Source organism: Phacochoerus africanus, chromosome 8 (assembly GCF_016906955.1).
Source record: "Phacochoerus africanus isolate WHEZ1 chromosome 8, ROS_Pafr_v1, whole genome shotgun sequence".
NCBI lineage: Eukaryota > Metazoa > Chordata > Mammalia > Artiodactyla > Suidae > Phacochoerus > Phacochoerus africanus.
This window is the reverse complement of record NC_062551.1, coordinates 46,490,941-46,505,682: the sequence shown is the minus strand read 5'-3', so window position 1 is coordinate 46,505,682 and position 14,742 is coordinate 46,490,941. Positions and strand designations below refer to the sequence as shown.

Sequence of the window (14,742 nt, the reverse complement as noted above, 5' to 3'; positions counted from 1 at the left end):
TTTTATTTGTGTTGGTGTTGCACAATAACCTTGTTTCATTTTCATTCTTGCCTGATGATCAAACTGGGTATAGAATTCTATACTGACAGTTATTTTTTTCTCAGCACTCTGAAGATGTTATTCTGCTCTCTTCTGGCTTCTGTTGTTGCTCTTAAGAAGTCTACCATCTATCTCATTGTTATTCCTTTTGTAAGTAATTTTTTTTCTCTCTGGCTGTTTTAAGGTTTTTTCTCTCTTAAGATTTTAATATAATTGATTATATTGTTTTATTTCTAGAACTTTGATATTTTTCCTCTCCCCTAAAGCTTACTTTTCTTTTTCTTCTGTACATTCTGTTTCTCATGGCTTTGATTTTGTGTTTGATATTTTCATGTATTTCAAACATTTGTATTGCATATATCACTCAACAATTCCAGTTTCTAGGGAAACAGTCTAATTCAGCAGCTTCTTGAGTATGGGGCCTCTTGTGTAATAATAAATTATCCATAACAGTTTTTTCTCCTTTTCCTTGAGAGTCTAGGCCAAGACAAAAATGTTCCTTGTTATTTGCCTTTGAGGTCAGATGGATTTTTTCCCCCCTTTCACTGATCTGTAGGCCTTAGACAGTTCTGATTTTGTGAAGAGGTTCAGTGCAGTCCTTGAAGGACTTTTTATCTCTTGGGGTCTTTTCATACCATTAAGATATAAAATTTTAGGCAGTTGAAGTCAGCCAATGTCCTGAGGGTAGCTGTGACTTCAGAGCAAGTTGATCTCTAGTTTCTGATTATCATTCCATTTTGCTTCCTTCAGATTTGATTTACTTTCTTTAAGCATGACATACTTGTAAAAGGATATTTGTTATGGATTATCTAGCATTTTTATGGTGTTTTAGGGAAACCTGATGCATCATTCACATATTTGCAATATTAAATCCTTATATCTTTGCATGTGCTATATCTACTTTTCTTTTTATGTCCTTCTGTAAAGTTTCTTTCTTTTTTTTGGTGGGGGGATGTGCTGCACCCGTGACACATGGAATTTCTCAGGCTAGAGGTTGAATCAGATCTACAGCTGCCAGTCTGTGCCACAGCCACAGCAATGTCAGATCTTTTTTTTTTTATTATTTTTAAATTTTTTTACGGAATAAAATACATACATTTACACACAATTACATTCACACAGATTATTATAACATGGATCTTAAGAAACAGATTAAGTGACTCCCACTGGAGAAGTGGAATGGAAAATATGCTGAGACAAATAGGAAATTTATTCTATACTTTATCTCAATTTTATGGCTTTCATCTTTACTACTTAGTTTTATCTGTTACATTTCAATTTTTCTTTAAAAATTAGCACTATATTGTTATATTATGCAACTAAAATTTACAAAGAAGAAAGCCTTATATACTATTAAATATTTTATATAGCCTAATAAAAAGAATAACAACTGGTAAGCATAACAAAAATAATACACCCTCTGAAAATAAGTAAAATATAAAATGCATAAGTTGGTTAAAAAACAGTGTAACTATATAAATATGTCCTCACAATTTGTTCCATCTCATTGATTCTGCAATAAAGGCATTACACCATTCTAGGTGATGTGATAAACAAGACATTATAGACTTTACATTGTACCATGGAGAGAAATGGTTATTAATGATACAATTGTAGAACTGTATTATTTAATTGTACAGTGGCATTATTTAATTATAATTATCATAAATTCTTTGATGGAGAGGAAATCAGAATCAGATCTAAGAAGACTTCAGCATTCCAAGAATGATGTCAAATGACCCCCTTCATGGTGGATTATGCACTTATTTACGATGAGATATATTTCTTCTCCAGAGATTCCTTGTTTGTGTATCAATTGTAGATTTTTGGTTTGCAGTTATTCTGAAGTTTTGATGTAAGAGTCTATATGTATATGAGATTGTTTTAAATTGTTGTTCTCTTAATTGCAAGTTCATCTCTGGTGTCCCGCATTTGTACCCACCTGTTCTCATGATTTCTGATTTTGGTGGTATAATTGTGCATGGATGATTTCGTATCTTTACTGTATATATACCTTTACTGGTGAGCCTTGTCATTTGTGGAATTTTTGTTTCCTGTTGCTGATCTTTTCTTTCCTGCTTAGAGAAGTTCCTTTAGTATTTGTTGTAAGGCTGGTTTAGTGTTGCTGAATTCTCTCAGCTTTTGCTTATCTGAGAAGATTTTTATTTCTCCTTCAAATCTGAATGAGAGCCTTGCTGGGTAGAGTAATCTTGGTTGGAGGTTTTTTCCTTTCATCACGTTAAGTATATCATGCCACTCCCTTCTGGACTGCAGAGTTTCTGCTGAAAAATCTGCCAATAACCTTATTGGGGTTCCCATGTATGTTACTTGTTTCTTTTCCCTAGCTGCTTTTGGTCAGTTTGATTATTATGTGTCTTGGTGTGTTCCTCCTTGGGTTTATTTTCTATGGTACTCGTTGTGCCTCCTGGATTTGAGTGAGTGGTTCATCTTCCATGTTAGGGAAATTTTCGGCTATTATCTCTTGGAATATTTTTTCTGTCCCCTTCTCTCTCTCTTCTCCTTCTGGCACCCCTATAATACGGATGTTGGTGCGTTTAACGTTGTCCCAGAGTTCCCTGAGACTCTCTTCATTTGTTTTCAATCTTTTTTCTCTTTTCTCTTCTGCATCCGTAATTTCTTCTAATCTGTCCTCCACCTCACTTATTCGTTCTTCTGCCTCCTGTATTGTGCTGTTAGCTGCTTCTAGTGAGTTTTTTATTTCAGTTATTGTATTTTGCATCTCTTCTGGTTTAAGTTTTATATCTTGTATGTCTTTGGTCAGTGTTTGCTGTAAGTTATCCATCTTTGCCTCCAGTTTATTTCCAATGTCCTGCATCATCTTCAGCATTGACAGTCTAAAGTCTTTTTCCTGGAGGCTGAGAATCTCCTCATGGCTTAGCTGATTTTCTGGGGTTTTTCCTTTCTCCCTCATCTGAGTTATAGTTCTCTGTCTTTTCATTTTTATAGGTTTTTGGTGTGGTGACCTTTTTATAGATAATAGAGCTGTAGCCTCTCTTACTTCTGGTGTCTGCCCCCCTTGTGGCTGAAGTTGGTATGGGGGGGCTTGCTGTAGGCTTCCTGATGGGAGGGGCTGATGCCTGCCCACTGGTAGGTGGAGCCGATTCTAATCCCTCTGGTGGGTGGGGCTTAGTCTCTGGATGGGATTAGGGGCTGCTGTGTGCCTGAGGCTCTTTAGGTAGCCTGTTTACTGAGGGGTGGGGCTGTGATCCCACCTGAATTTCTGTTTGCCCTGGGGCTTCTCAGCACTGACTGACATGGGTGGGGCCAGATTTTCCCAAAATGGCCCCCTCCAGAGAAAGGCGTGGCTGCTCAATATTCCCGAGAGCTTTGCCTTCAATGTCCTTCCCTCACAACAAGCCACATTCACCCCTGTTTTCCCATGATGTCCTCCAAGAACTGCAGTCAGGTTTGACCTAGGTTCCTGTGGAGACCTCGCTCTGCCCTGGGACCCAGTGCCCATGAAAGTCTGTGTGCGCCTTTTAAGAATGGGGTCTCTGTTTCCCCCAGTCCTGTGGAGCTCCTGCGCACAAGCCCCACTGGCCTTCAATGCCAGATGCTCCAGGGGCTCTTTCTCCCAGTGACAGATCCCAGCATGTGAGGGTTTGATGTGGGGCTCAGAACTCTCAACTCCTGTAGGTGAGTCTCTGTGAACCATTAGTTTCCAGTCTTTGGAGCTTCCCACCCAGGGGTTGTTTATATCACGAAATCACCCCTCCTACCTGTGGATGTGGCCTCCTCTTTTTCTTCTGGAGTAGGGTATGGGTTTCCGGTCCATTTGGGTGGAGATTGCTCAGTCTTTAGTTGTGAATTTTGTTGTTTTTAGGAGAAAAGTTGAGCTCCAGTCCTTATATTCTGCCATCTTAATCCCGTCTCCCAGCAATGTCAGATCTGAGCTGCATCTGTGACCTACACTGCAGCTCATGGCAATGCCAGATCCTTAACCAACTGAGCAAGGCCAGGGTCCAAACCCATGTCCTCAAGTATACTAGTTGGGTTCATTACTGCTGAGCCACAACGGGAACTCCCCTCCTTAGAGTTTTTAATAGACAGTCTTAAAATGCATTTTCTTTTCTTTTTCTTCTTCTCTTTTTTTGGCCTCACCTGCAGCATGCGGAAGTTCCTGGGCTGGGGATCAAGTCTGCACAACAGCAATGACCTGAGCTGCTGCAGTGACAATGCAGGATCCTTAACCCGCTGAGTCATAAGAGAACTCCTTAAAATACATTTTCTGATGTTGAACTATTTCTGCATTTGGGGGATAAACCTTATTTGATAATGATGTATTAGTCCTCACATACACAGATTTTATGTTGCTAATATTTTATGTAAAAAATTTACCTATGTTTGTTCATGAGATTGGAGTAGTTTTCCTGAGCTTTCTTTGTCCATTTTGTTATCTGACTTCATTTAACTTTGTAAAATCACTTGGGTAGATTTCCATATTTTTATATGTTCAACAACAGTTATATGTGATCTTGCCAATAGGATCATCAGTCATCAGTATCTATTGCCTTTTAGGAGCATAGACATTGAACTCAAATTTTAAATTCTTGGAGTTACCCAGTGGCCTAGGGGGTTAAGGATCCAGCATTGTCACTGCTGTGGCTCAGCTCACTGCTATGGTTCATGTTCAGTCCCTGGCCTAGGAACTTTCAGATGCTGCAGGCAAAGCCAAAAAATTTAAAAAACAATTCTTATGTGGTTATTGATGTATATTCAGATTTTCTATCCTTATGGGTCATTTTTTTAGTTATTTTCATCCATTTCATCTAGTTTTTGTAATTTAATGTTGAGTTATATATAAGTTTTTCTCATAAATAACTGTTTTAACTCCTTTGGATTTGGGGTGTTTAAAGTCTTTTCCTTTCCAGTGTTTTGGATTTGTGCCCAATCTGATTTTTTCCTACATGTCAAGTTTTTTGATCATTTATTGGTATTTGCAAATATTTGACTTTTAGTTTTGCTAACCATTTCTATTCTCTCTACATTCTAGTTTACTAGTTTGTTTATTTATTTATTTATTTATTTATTTTTTGGCCTTTTTGTCTTTCTAGGGCCATTCCCATGGCATATGGAGGTTCCCAAGCTAGGGGTCTAATCAGAGCTGGAGCTGCCCACCTATGCCACAGCCACAGCAACGCTGGATCCGAGCCATGTCTGCAACCTACACCACAGATCATGGCAACGCTGGATCCTTAACCCACTGAGCGAGGCCAGGGATCATACCCACAACCTCATGGTTCCTAGTCAGGTTGTTTCTGCTGCACCATGACAGGAACTCCAGTTTTCTGATTTTTAGCTAGCTAATTGTTTTATTTCTCCCTCTCCTTCTTGAATTGAATCTTAATTCTCTTGTTTTTAATTATTATTATTATTATTATTTTTGGTCTTTTTTTGTCTTTTCTAGGGCCACACCCTCAGCATATGGAGGTTCCCAGGCTAGGGGTCTAATCGGAGCTCCAGCTGCCAGCCTACGCCACAGCCACAGCAACGCAGGATCAGAGCCGTGTCTGCAACCTACAGCACAGCTCACGGCAACACCGTATCCTTAATCCACTGAGCAAGGGCAGAGATCGAACCCTCAACCTCATGGTTCCTAGTTGGATTCGTTAACCACTAAGCCACAATGGGAACTCCTCTTGTTTTTAATTATTTCTTGTTTTCTAATAAATGCATTTAAGACTCTGAATTTTCTGTGGTATATTAGCTGAATTTCATGGGATTTCACACAAAGTTGCTCTTGGTATTAGGTCTATATTGTTTGTAGGTTTTATTTTTATTTCCTGTTGCTTTTATGCCAAACATTATAGAAGTATCTTAGTTATTCTAGAATTATGTGTTGTTATTTTCTATGTTTTTGTAATTTTTTATATGTTAATATAGTATCACTTTTATCTCTTACCTATCTTTTTATTTCTGTTCCAGTCTTCTCTGTCTTTATTTTTTGTCTGTTTATATTATGTCTTAAAAGGGAAAAAAATACTATTTCCACTCACACAACACTTCTGAAACTAGATGTGTGGATTTTCCCACATCAACAAAGCAACAACAGCTGTCAGGCTGATGCCATAGGAAGGTATGGAGAAGAGTTGTTGAATTTCTGTGCCCTCTCTAGCTGCTGCGCCTTTCCAGTATATCAGAGTGTTCACTGATACAGAAACTCTCTGACTCCTCCTGTTAATGGTTTTTGATGAAGCCTTCATTATATAGGTATGATTGATGAAGTCATTGGCCATTAGTAATTAATTCAACTTCCAGCCTCTCTGCCCCTTCCAGAGGTGGATGAGACTAGGTCAGGCTGAAAGTTCTAGTGTTCTAATCACATGGTTGGTTCCCCTGGCAACCAGCTCCTGTCTTTGGAGATTTCCAAAAGGCACCTCATTAGCATAAATTCAGGTGGTTGGAAGAGACATGTTATGAATGACCATGAAGACATTCTCTTTACCTTTATCACTAAGGAAATTCCAAAAGTTTTAAGAGCTCTCTGTCTCAGAAATCAGGGACAAAGACCAAATATATTATTTCTTATTATATCACAATGTCATAGTCATCTACTTCTACTCTGATTGTGGATTTATCAGTTTCTGTTTGTATGGCTATCAATTTTTATTTATTTACTTCAGAGCTAAGTTTTTAGTTGCATAATTGAAACCAAAACACATCTGATTGGAGCCCAGCCCAAACCCAGATTGGGTCTTGGACCCATCATTTTTTAATTAGAATCACTCACCTGGTGTCTGGACTTACTGAGGCTCAGATTCTTTGTGTCTTAGCACAGAAGGAATTCAGTGAGACAAAGTGATAGGCAAGAAAGAGATTTATTAAGAAAGGACGCTTGTGAGGGATAGAAGTGGGCAGGTGAGGAGGCTCTGCCCTGAGGATTAGGTGGGCTATATTTCTTTAATCCAAAGAAAGTGGGGAGTGGGAAAAGATGACGTTCTTCGTTCTTCATGTACACATGAGACTTACTTCAGTAGATCTTCGTTCGTATTGGGGTAAGAGAGTGACACTATGAGGTCAAACTAGGACTGTCATGGTGCTTATTCAAATCAGCAGAAAGGTGGTAACATATGCTGAAATATGTTGAATCATCTCAGGCTTCCATATAATGAGAACTCCTACTTTGGAATGTCATCTTTCTCTTAAATTCTTGTCCTTGGTCCTAAGGATCATTATCTTACTGAACTGGAATGCAGGTCTCATTTTATCTTTCACTTAATGACCTGAGTCATATGTTGTGCTTTTATTTATGGTTTTATAGTTAAGCAAGCCTGCTTTGTTTCACAATGTTCTGATGGCTTTCTTGAGCAATTATTAACATACTGGTCTCTGAAAGTTCCCTAGATTTCCCTCTCTATCTGTGGTCCCCTACTGGGACTTCTACAACTACCTGTGTAACTATCCTACCCTGTCCCTATCATAATGATCACGACTGTTCTGATTCCTATTGCCTGACTCTAAGGGGATTTCTCTGAGCTGATTTCACCGAGGAAACTGATAAATAATTTCTATAAGCTTAAAGCCTCTTCATTCTGCCTCCCTGCATCTATACTCATTCTGCCTCTTTTCCTGTTACCACATGTGAACTTCCTGTGCATTTATCTAAGGCCAGTACCTCCACTTGTATACTAAATGCCATTCCTTCTCATCTGTTTAAGGACATTGTTGGAGTGGTTGCTTATATAATCTGTTATAAACATTTTCATCAGCATGTTAACAAACTCACGTCTGCTCAGTCATGAATGTTTTTTAAAGGGCAAAAAGGGGAAACAGTTTTAGTTAATCACTAAGGTGGGGGTCAGATTCCTTATCATTTTCCATTGCATGCAAACTTGCTGATCTTCCTTTAGATGCTATTTTGTTCATGTGGTTTGCTTTCAAGATTACTGAAGGGGAAAAGATCTAGTCATCTGTTAAAGACTTATTCTTCATTTCTGCTTCTTTAAGAAAAGTATCAACAGGTTAGGCAAGGCATTGTGTAATCAAAAGATTTGAAAGGCGTGCTCAGGCCAGAGGTTGGTTAGGCATGGGGGCACCTGGTATAAAGGTAAGTTAAAATACAGCATTGCTACAGTGATAAGACAAAAGGCCTCCTACAAAGAGCTGCATCCTATAAAAAGTTGTTTCCTGGAGTTCCCGTCGTGGCGCAGTGGTTAACGAATCCGACTTGGAACCATAAGGTTGCGGGTTCGGTCCCTGCCCTTGCTCAGTGGGTTAACGATCCGGCGTTGCCGTGAGCTGTGGTGTAGGTCACAGACGCGGCTCGGATCCCGTGTTGTTGTGGCTCTGGTGTAGGCCGGTGGCTACAGCTCCGATTCAACCCCTAGCCTGGAAATCTCCATATGCCGCAGGAGCGGCCCAAGAAATAGCAAAAAGACAAAAAAAAAAAAAAAAAGTCGTTTCCTGCAGAGAGCTATATACAAGGACACAAACATGTAATTTCTCTCATCTTAAAAGAAAAAAAAAAACAGAACCAAATCTCTAGATACATTTTTCATTTTGCTACAGCCCCATTTCTCTGCTCCTTTTACAACGAAACTTCCTGAGTTTTTCATGCTCCCTAACTCCAGCTCTTCTCCTATGCTCTTAAATCTGCCTCAAAGTGTATCCCGACATACTCCACCAAAACCATCCTTTCAAGTTCACCAATAGCCTTCATATCACTAAAGACTTAAATTAGAAGTCACCATTTACCTCATCTTTCAGCATGTGACATAATTGATCATTTTTCCTTAAAATACTTTCAACTGATGCCCTGCACAGCTGAAAATCCACATGTAACTTTTTTTTTTTTGTCTTTTGTTGTTGTTATTGTTGTTGTTGTTGTTGTTACTATTTCTTGGGCCGCTCCCGCGGCATATGGAGGTTCCCAGGCTAGGGGTCGAATCGGAGCCATAGCCGCCGGCCTACGCCAGAGCCACAACAACGCGGGATCAGAGCCGCGTCTGCGACCTACGCCACAGCTCACGGCAACGCGGGATCGTTAACCCACTGAGCAAGGGCAGGGACCGAACCCGCAACCTCATGGTTCCTAGTCGGATTCGTTAACCACTGCGCCACGACGGGAACTCCCTTTTTTTTGTTGTTGTTGTTGCCTACTCTTTTTTAAATAGAATACCTGGAACTTTATTGATAACTCCAGACTTTTTCCCTTATGTTGAACAAATGCTTTTTTTTTTCTCTCCAACATTCCCTAAGATTGTAGAAACCTTTTATTATGTCTTTGACCTGTAGCAGTGCCTTAGAAATGATAAAGATATTCTTTTGGGATGAACAAATAGAATTTGCCTTGGATAGAAGAGTAAAGAAGAAAAGACATTGGAGGGCATAAAGAAACAAGAGTGTGAAGTAAAAATAAATAGACAAAAGCAACTTGGAATCTTAATTGGTAAGGGTAGGGAGAACTAAAGAAGATAGTCATGGTTAGTACCTAGGAAATAGTGTGCAAGAGGCTTGGCAATTAGAGAGGTATATATGATCACTTTTTTCATTTTTATCTTAGATTTAGTATGGATGTACTTTTGTTTCCATCTGTAAGAAAGTATTGGGGAACACAGGTCAGTGATGTTCCAGGCATCTACCCCTAGGGTGAAGAGAGATCTATTGCAGAGGGACAGCTCAAGAGTATTTAGGAGTGATAGAGCTCTTGTTTATCATTACTGTGGTGATGGATACATGAGAGCCCTTATGGGTCTCTCTTTTCTTTTTTCTCCTGCTTTTCAGTAAAATTGTCTTATACCCTAACTTCACCTGGTCAATTTTTATTGAGTGCTAGACAATGTAAAAGACAATTGTAGAAGTAATTTGAAGCCTTAGATAATATGTACATCTTCAGTGAAGATTTAGGATTGTTTATAGCAAGGAATCTTTAATTACCTTAGTTCAGATATCTGGTTTGAGATGATTCAGGTTCAGACTCTTCCCAGACTGGTCTGCTGTTTCTGTCTTATTTCTTGTTGTAACCCTCAGGTCTCCCAACCCAAAGTATGGAGACCTAACCGTGGGCCCTGTTCTCCAGTTATTGTCACCCAAGCCCCATGAAATGGTCCAAAACATTACTTAGTTTCTCCATATCACAGTTGCCTTTTCTAGAATTATAAGACCTCCCCAAATGGAAAAGTAGCCCCAGATATTGGACTCATTTCTGAGTTTTTGTATTTTTCTTACATGAAAACTATATTCCTATATGAATTATCCAATACCTTCAGTCAGGTGCCTTTTATATTTTGTCCAATATGTTAAATTGCTCTCATCATCAGGAAGGTTGATTTAAATTACCTAGTCTCCTCTTACCAGAAATAGATGTTTAGGATTCAGAAACTGGTATTTAAATTGAGACTTTAGAATGAGAGTTGGTTGATATAGAGTATTTCATTCTGAGCAGTCCAGAGACATGGAACAGGCTCTAGGTAGTTAAAAGTTGAAATTGGCCATGCGATTTTTCTTTTTTCTTTTTTGTCTTTTTAGGGCTGCACCAGTGGCACATGGAGGTTCCCAGGCTAGGGGTTGAATTGGACCTACAGCTGCTGGCCTATGCAATGCGGGATCCAAGCCACATCTATGACCTACACCACAGCTCATGGCAACACTGGATCCTTAACCCACTGAGCGAGGCCAGGGATCGAACCCGCAACCTCATGGTTCCTAGTCGTATTTGTTTCTGCTGTGTCATGATGGGAACTCCTGGCTTTGTGATTTTTCAGAGCTAAAAGAAATCTGCTATGTTTGGCAGATAGTGAGCAAATCTGAGAAGACTCATGGAGAAATCAAATATATAGGTAGGAACTTTGTAGAGGTTTCTCAAATTCATGGAAGGTCTTTGGATTTTATTTTAGAAGTTTAATATGGAAGCTGTTGTTTTAGTCAGAGATAGCAAATCATGATCTGAATCAGTCATTTGGTGGGAAGTATTAAAACTAGAGATTTTCATGCTCTTTTTTCTGATTCAGTAGATTCAGATTCATTTAGTCTGATGTAGTACCTGGGTATCTTTAATTTTAACAATGTCCCCAAGTGAGTTTGATCCCCACCAAAATTTGAGAACCACGGACCTAAAAAGTTTTCTTAATCTCTTCCCTTATCTTTTTAGTAGAGTTTTCACTGTTCTCTGATCTCTCATATGCCCTTTTTACATATTAATATATAAAATCATTCTAAGCTAATGTTTTTTCAAACTTTGGGTAGCAACACTTTACTGTAGCATGAAATCAGTTAGTGGGGTTTGACTAGTGTGTGAGAGAGAAGGTGAAGTGGAGAGGAAAAGACAAATAGTGTAGTGTCAAAAAGAATAGAAAACAGGATAGGTATTGTTTCATGAAACTATTTATGTATCAGGTTGTGATGTGGACAGTAAGTAGGTACTACTATACACCTAGTACACAGTATTTGGAAAATACTGATGGAAGCCAGTTATTTCCTATGGATGTTATTTCCATGTATTCTTTTCATATATAATCCTTTCTACTATGGCAGTTCTTTTGAAATGACAACAGAAATTTTTGGTGTTCTCTCATCTTTCAGACTTACCTTCAAGGGGTACAAACAAGGACTTATCTCCAAAAAAGGACACTTCTGAAACAGAATTATCTCAATGGGAAATGAGTGCCAGGCTTGACAACTGTAATCTTGAGGAATCCAGTTCCAGAGATTATTTGGAAGTCAAACGCACATTGGAAAAGCCACAAGAAAATCAGGAGGAATGTTTCAGGCAAGGAATAACCATATATGAAAAAATGTCTATTTTCAACCAGCATACTTATTTATCTCAACATGCTATGTGTCACTCTACTGAGAAACCCTATAAATGTAAGGAATGTGGGAAGGCCTTTAGACGAGCCGCACATCTAACTCAACATCAGAGTATTCATACTGGTGAAAAACCCTATGAATGTATGCAGTGTGGGAAGGCCTTTAGTCGTGACTCACAACTCAGTCTTCATCAGAGACTTCATACTGGTGAGAAACCCTATGCCTGCAAAGAATGTGGGAAGGCCTTTACTCAGAGCTCTCAGCTTATTTTACATCATAGGACTCATACTGGTGAAAAACCATATAAGTGTGAAGAATGTGGGAGAGACTTTATTCGTAGCTCACAACTCAGCCGACATCAAAAAGTTCATACTGGGGAGAAACCTTATAAATGTAAAGAATGTGGGAAGGCCTTTACTCAGAATTCACAACTTACTCTGCACCAGAGACTTCATACTGGTGAGAAACTCTATGAATGTAAAGAATGTAGAAAGGTCTTTACGCAGCTCTCCCAACTTATTCTTCATAAGAGAATTCATACTGGTGAAAAACCCTATGAGTGTAAGGAGTGTGGCAAAGCTTTTATTTGTGGCTCACAGCTTTCTCAACATCAAAAGATTCATAATGGGGAAAAGCCATATGAATGTCAGGAATGTGGAAAGGCCTTTATTCGTGGCTCATTACTTATGCAGCATCAGAGGATTCATACTGGTGAAAAACCCTATAAATGTGAAGAATGTGGGAAGGCTTTTATCCGTGGCTCACAGCTTACTCAACACCAGAGAATTCATACCAATGAGAAGCCCTACGAATGTAAGGAATGTGGGAGAACCTTTAGTCATGGCTCACAACTTTCTCAGCATCAGAGAATTCATACTGGTGAGAAACCCTATCAGTGTAAGGAATGTGGAAAGGCCTTTAATCGTGGCTCCCTCCTTACTCGACATCAACGGATTCATACTGGCGAAAAACCCTATGAATGTAAAGAATGTGGAAAGACATTTAGTCGTGGCTCAGAACTTACTCAACATGAGAGAATTCACACTGGTGAGAAACCCTATGAGTGTAAGGAATGTGGGAAGTCTTTTATTCGTGGCTCACAGCTTACTCAACATGAGAGAATTCACACTGGTGAGAAACCCTATAAATGTAAAGAATGTCGAATGGCCTTTACACAGAGTTCACATCTTTCTCAACATCAGAGACTTCATACTGGTGAGAAACCCTATGTATGTAATGAATGTGGGAAGGCCTTTGCTCGTGGGTTACTACTTATACAGCATCAGAGAATTCATACAGGTGAGAAACCATATCAGTGTAAGGAGTGTGGGAAGGCCTTTATTCGTGGTTCACAACTTACTCAACATCAGCGAATTCACACTGGAGAAAAACCCTATGAATGCAAGGAATGTGGGAAAGCCTTTAGTCACGGTTCTCAACTTACTCTACATCAGAGAATTCACACTGGTGAGAAACCCTATGAATGCAAAGAGTGTAGAAAAGCCTTTACTCAGAGTTCACATCTTTCTCGACATCAGAGAGTTCATACTGGTGAGAAACCATATCAATGTAAGGAATGTGGGAAGGCCTTTACTCGTGGTTCACAACTAACTCAACATCAAAGAATTCATATCAGTGAGAAATCCTTTGAGTATAAGGAATGTGGGATAGACTTCAATCGTGGCTCACAAGTTTATATATGAATTCTCTGATTCTTTGTGATTAATACAGAGAGTCTTCTCTGGACTTTAACCCGTGATCATCAAAGAATGCTTAAAATGTGAATGTCGAAACATATTTGCTTCATAAAGTTTAGCATCAGTGAATTTGTATGGGGGAAAGCTAATGATAATGTAATCCATGTAGGAAAACCTATCATTACTGGAAATCTATTAAACTTTAGCAGATTATAAAAGAATAATTCTTTTAATGTAAATATAAGAAGATTTTTAGCCATAGCATATGTCTTTTTCAAAATTATCTTGACTCTTGCAGTTGCTTTCCTTTGTGACGTTTATCATGATAGTTAACCTCTGCTTTGGTTTAATCAGTTGTCAGGCAGACCTAAGAATAATTCCTTCCTTATAAGATTCTTGGGAGTATTATGTAAGTTCTTACCTGTAAAGTTCTTAGAACAGTGCCTTCAACATGGCATATTACAAACATTAGCAGTCATTATTACTTGTGTTATTTTAGAGAATTTGCATGAGATGAGAACTTTTATTATTATAATGAATAGTGAGAAATCTTTTTTTTTTTTCCCCTGTCTTTTCAGGGCTGCACCCTGTGGCATATGGAAGTTCCCAGGCTAGGGGGGGAATTGGAGCTTTGGCTGCCGGCCTACACCACAGCCACAGCAATGCCAGATCCAAGCTGTGTCTGCAACCAACACCACAGTTCATGGCAACACCAGATCCTTAACCCACTGAGTGAGGCCAGATATTGGAGTCCTCATGGATACTAGTTGGGTTTGTTACCACTGAGCCACAATGGGAACTCCTGAATACTGAGAAATATTTTCATTAACACTTAGCCCTGATTATTGGAGTGGTGGGGACACTGTATGTTGTAATTAATATGAGAAAGCTTTCACTCACATCTCATCCTATATCCTATAAGAGGAAATTTATAGTGTTTTTAAAAACCCTATAGATTTAGTCAGTGGATTTTTGAAGAGGTGTGAAGAAAATTGTAACAAAGTCCAAAAGCTCATATTTTCTACCATGTCTGAGCACAATTCAGGAATATTACTTAGAAATGGAAAAAATGGATAGCCAAAATAAATCTTCCTGCTAGGAAATTTTTAAAGACTTAAGTACACAGCTTTTGAATTAAACTATAAATAAAAACTGACAGTATAGTCTATTTTGCAATGAAAAATGATGAGACTCTGTGTCAGAGACTGCTATTTTCCTACCCAGTAATCATGTCCCC

At 38.9% G+C, this 14,742-nt stretch overlaps 1 protein-coding gene across 4 annotated transcripts in view; it reads left to right on the top strand.

Moving 5' to 3' along the window:
• LOC125134198 (zinc finger protein 420) overlaps positions 1 to 14,742 on the top strand; it is a 55,734-nt gene that overhangs the window by 29,200 nt on the left and 11,792 nt on the right. For 2 of the 4 annotated variants that reach the window (XM_047793186.1, XM_047793184.1), the window contains one exon: positions 11,581 to 14,073. In XM_047793186.1, the coding sequence (XP_047649142.1) occupies positions 11,658 to 13,511 (1,854 nt within the window). In that variant the 5' untranslated portion in view covers positions 11,581 to 11,657 and the 3' untranslated portion in view covers positions 13,512 to 14,073. Of the gene's footprint in view, positions 1 to 11,580; positions 14,074 to 14,742 lie in introns of those variants that run through there. The other 2 variants (XM_047793188.1, XM_047793187.1) reach the window with 2 other exon arrangements.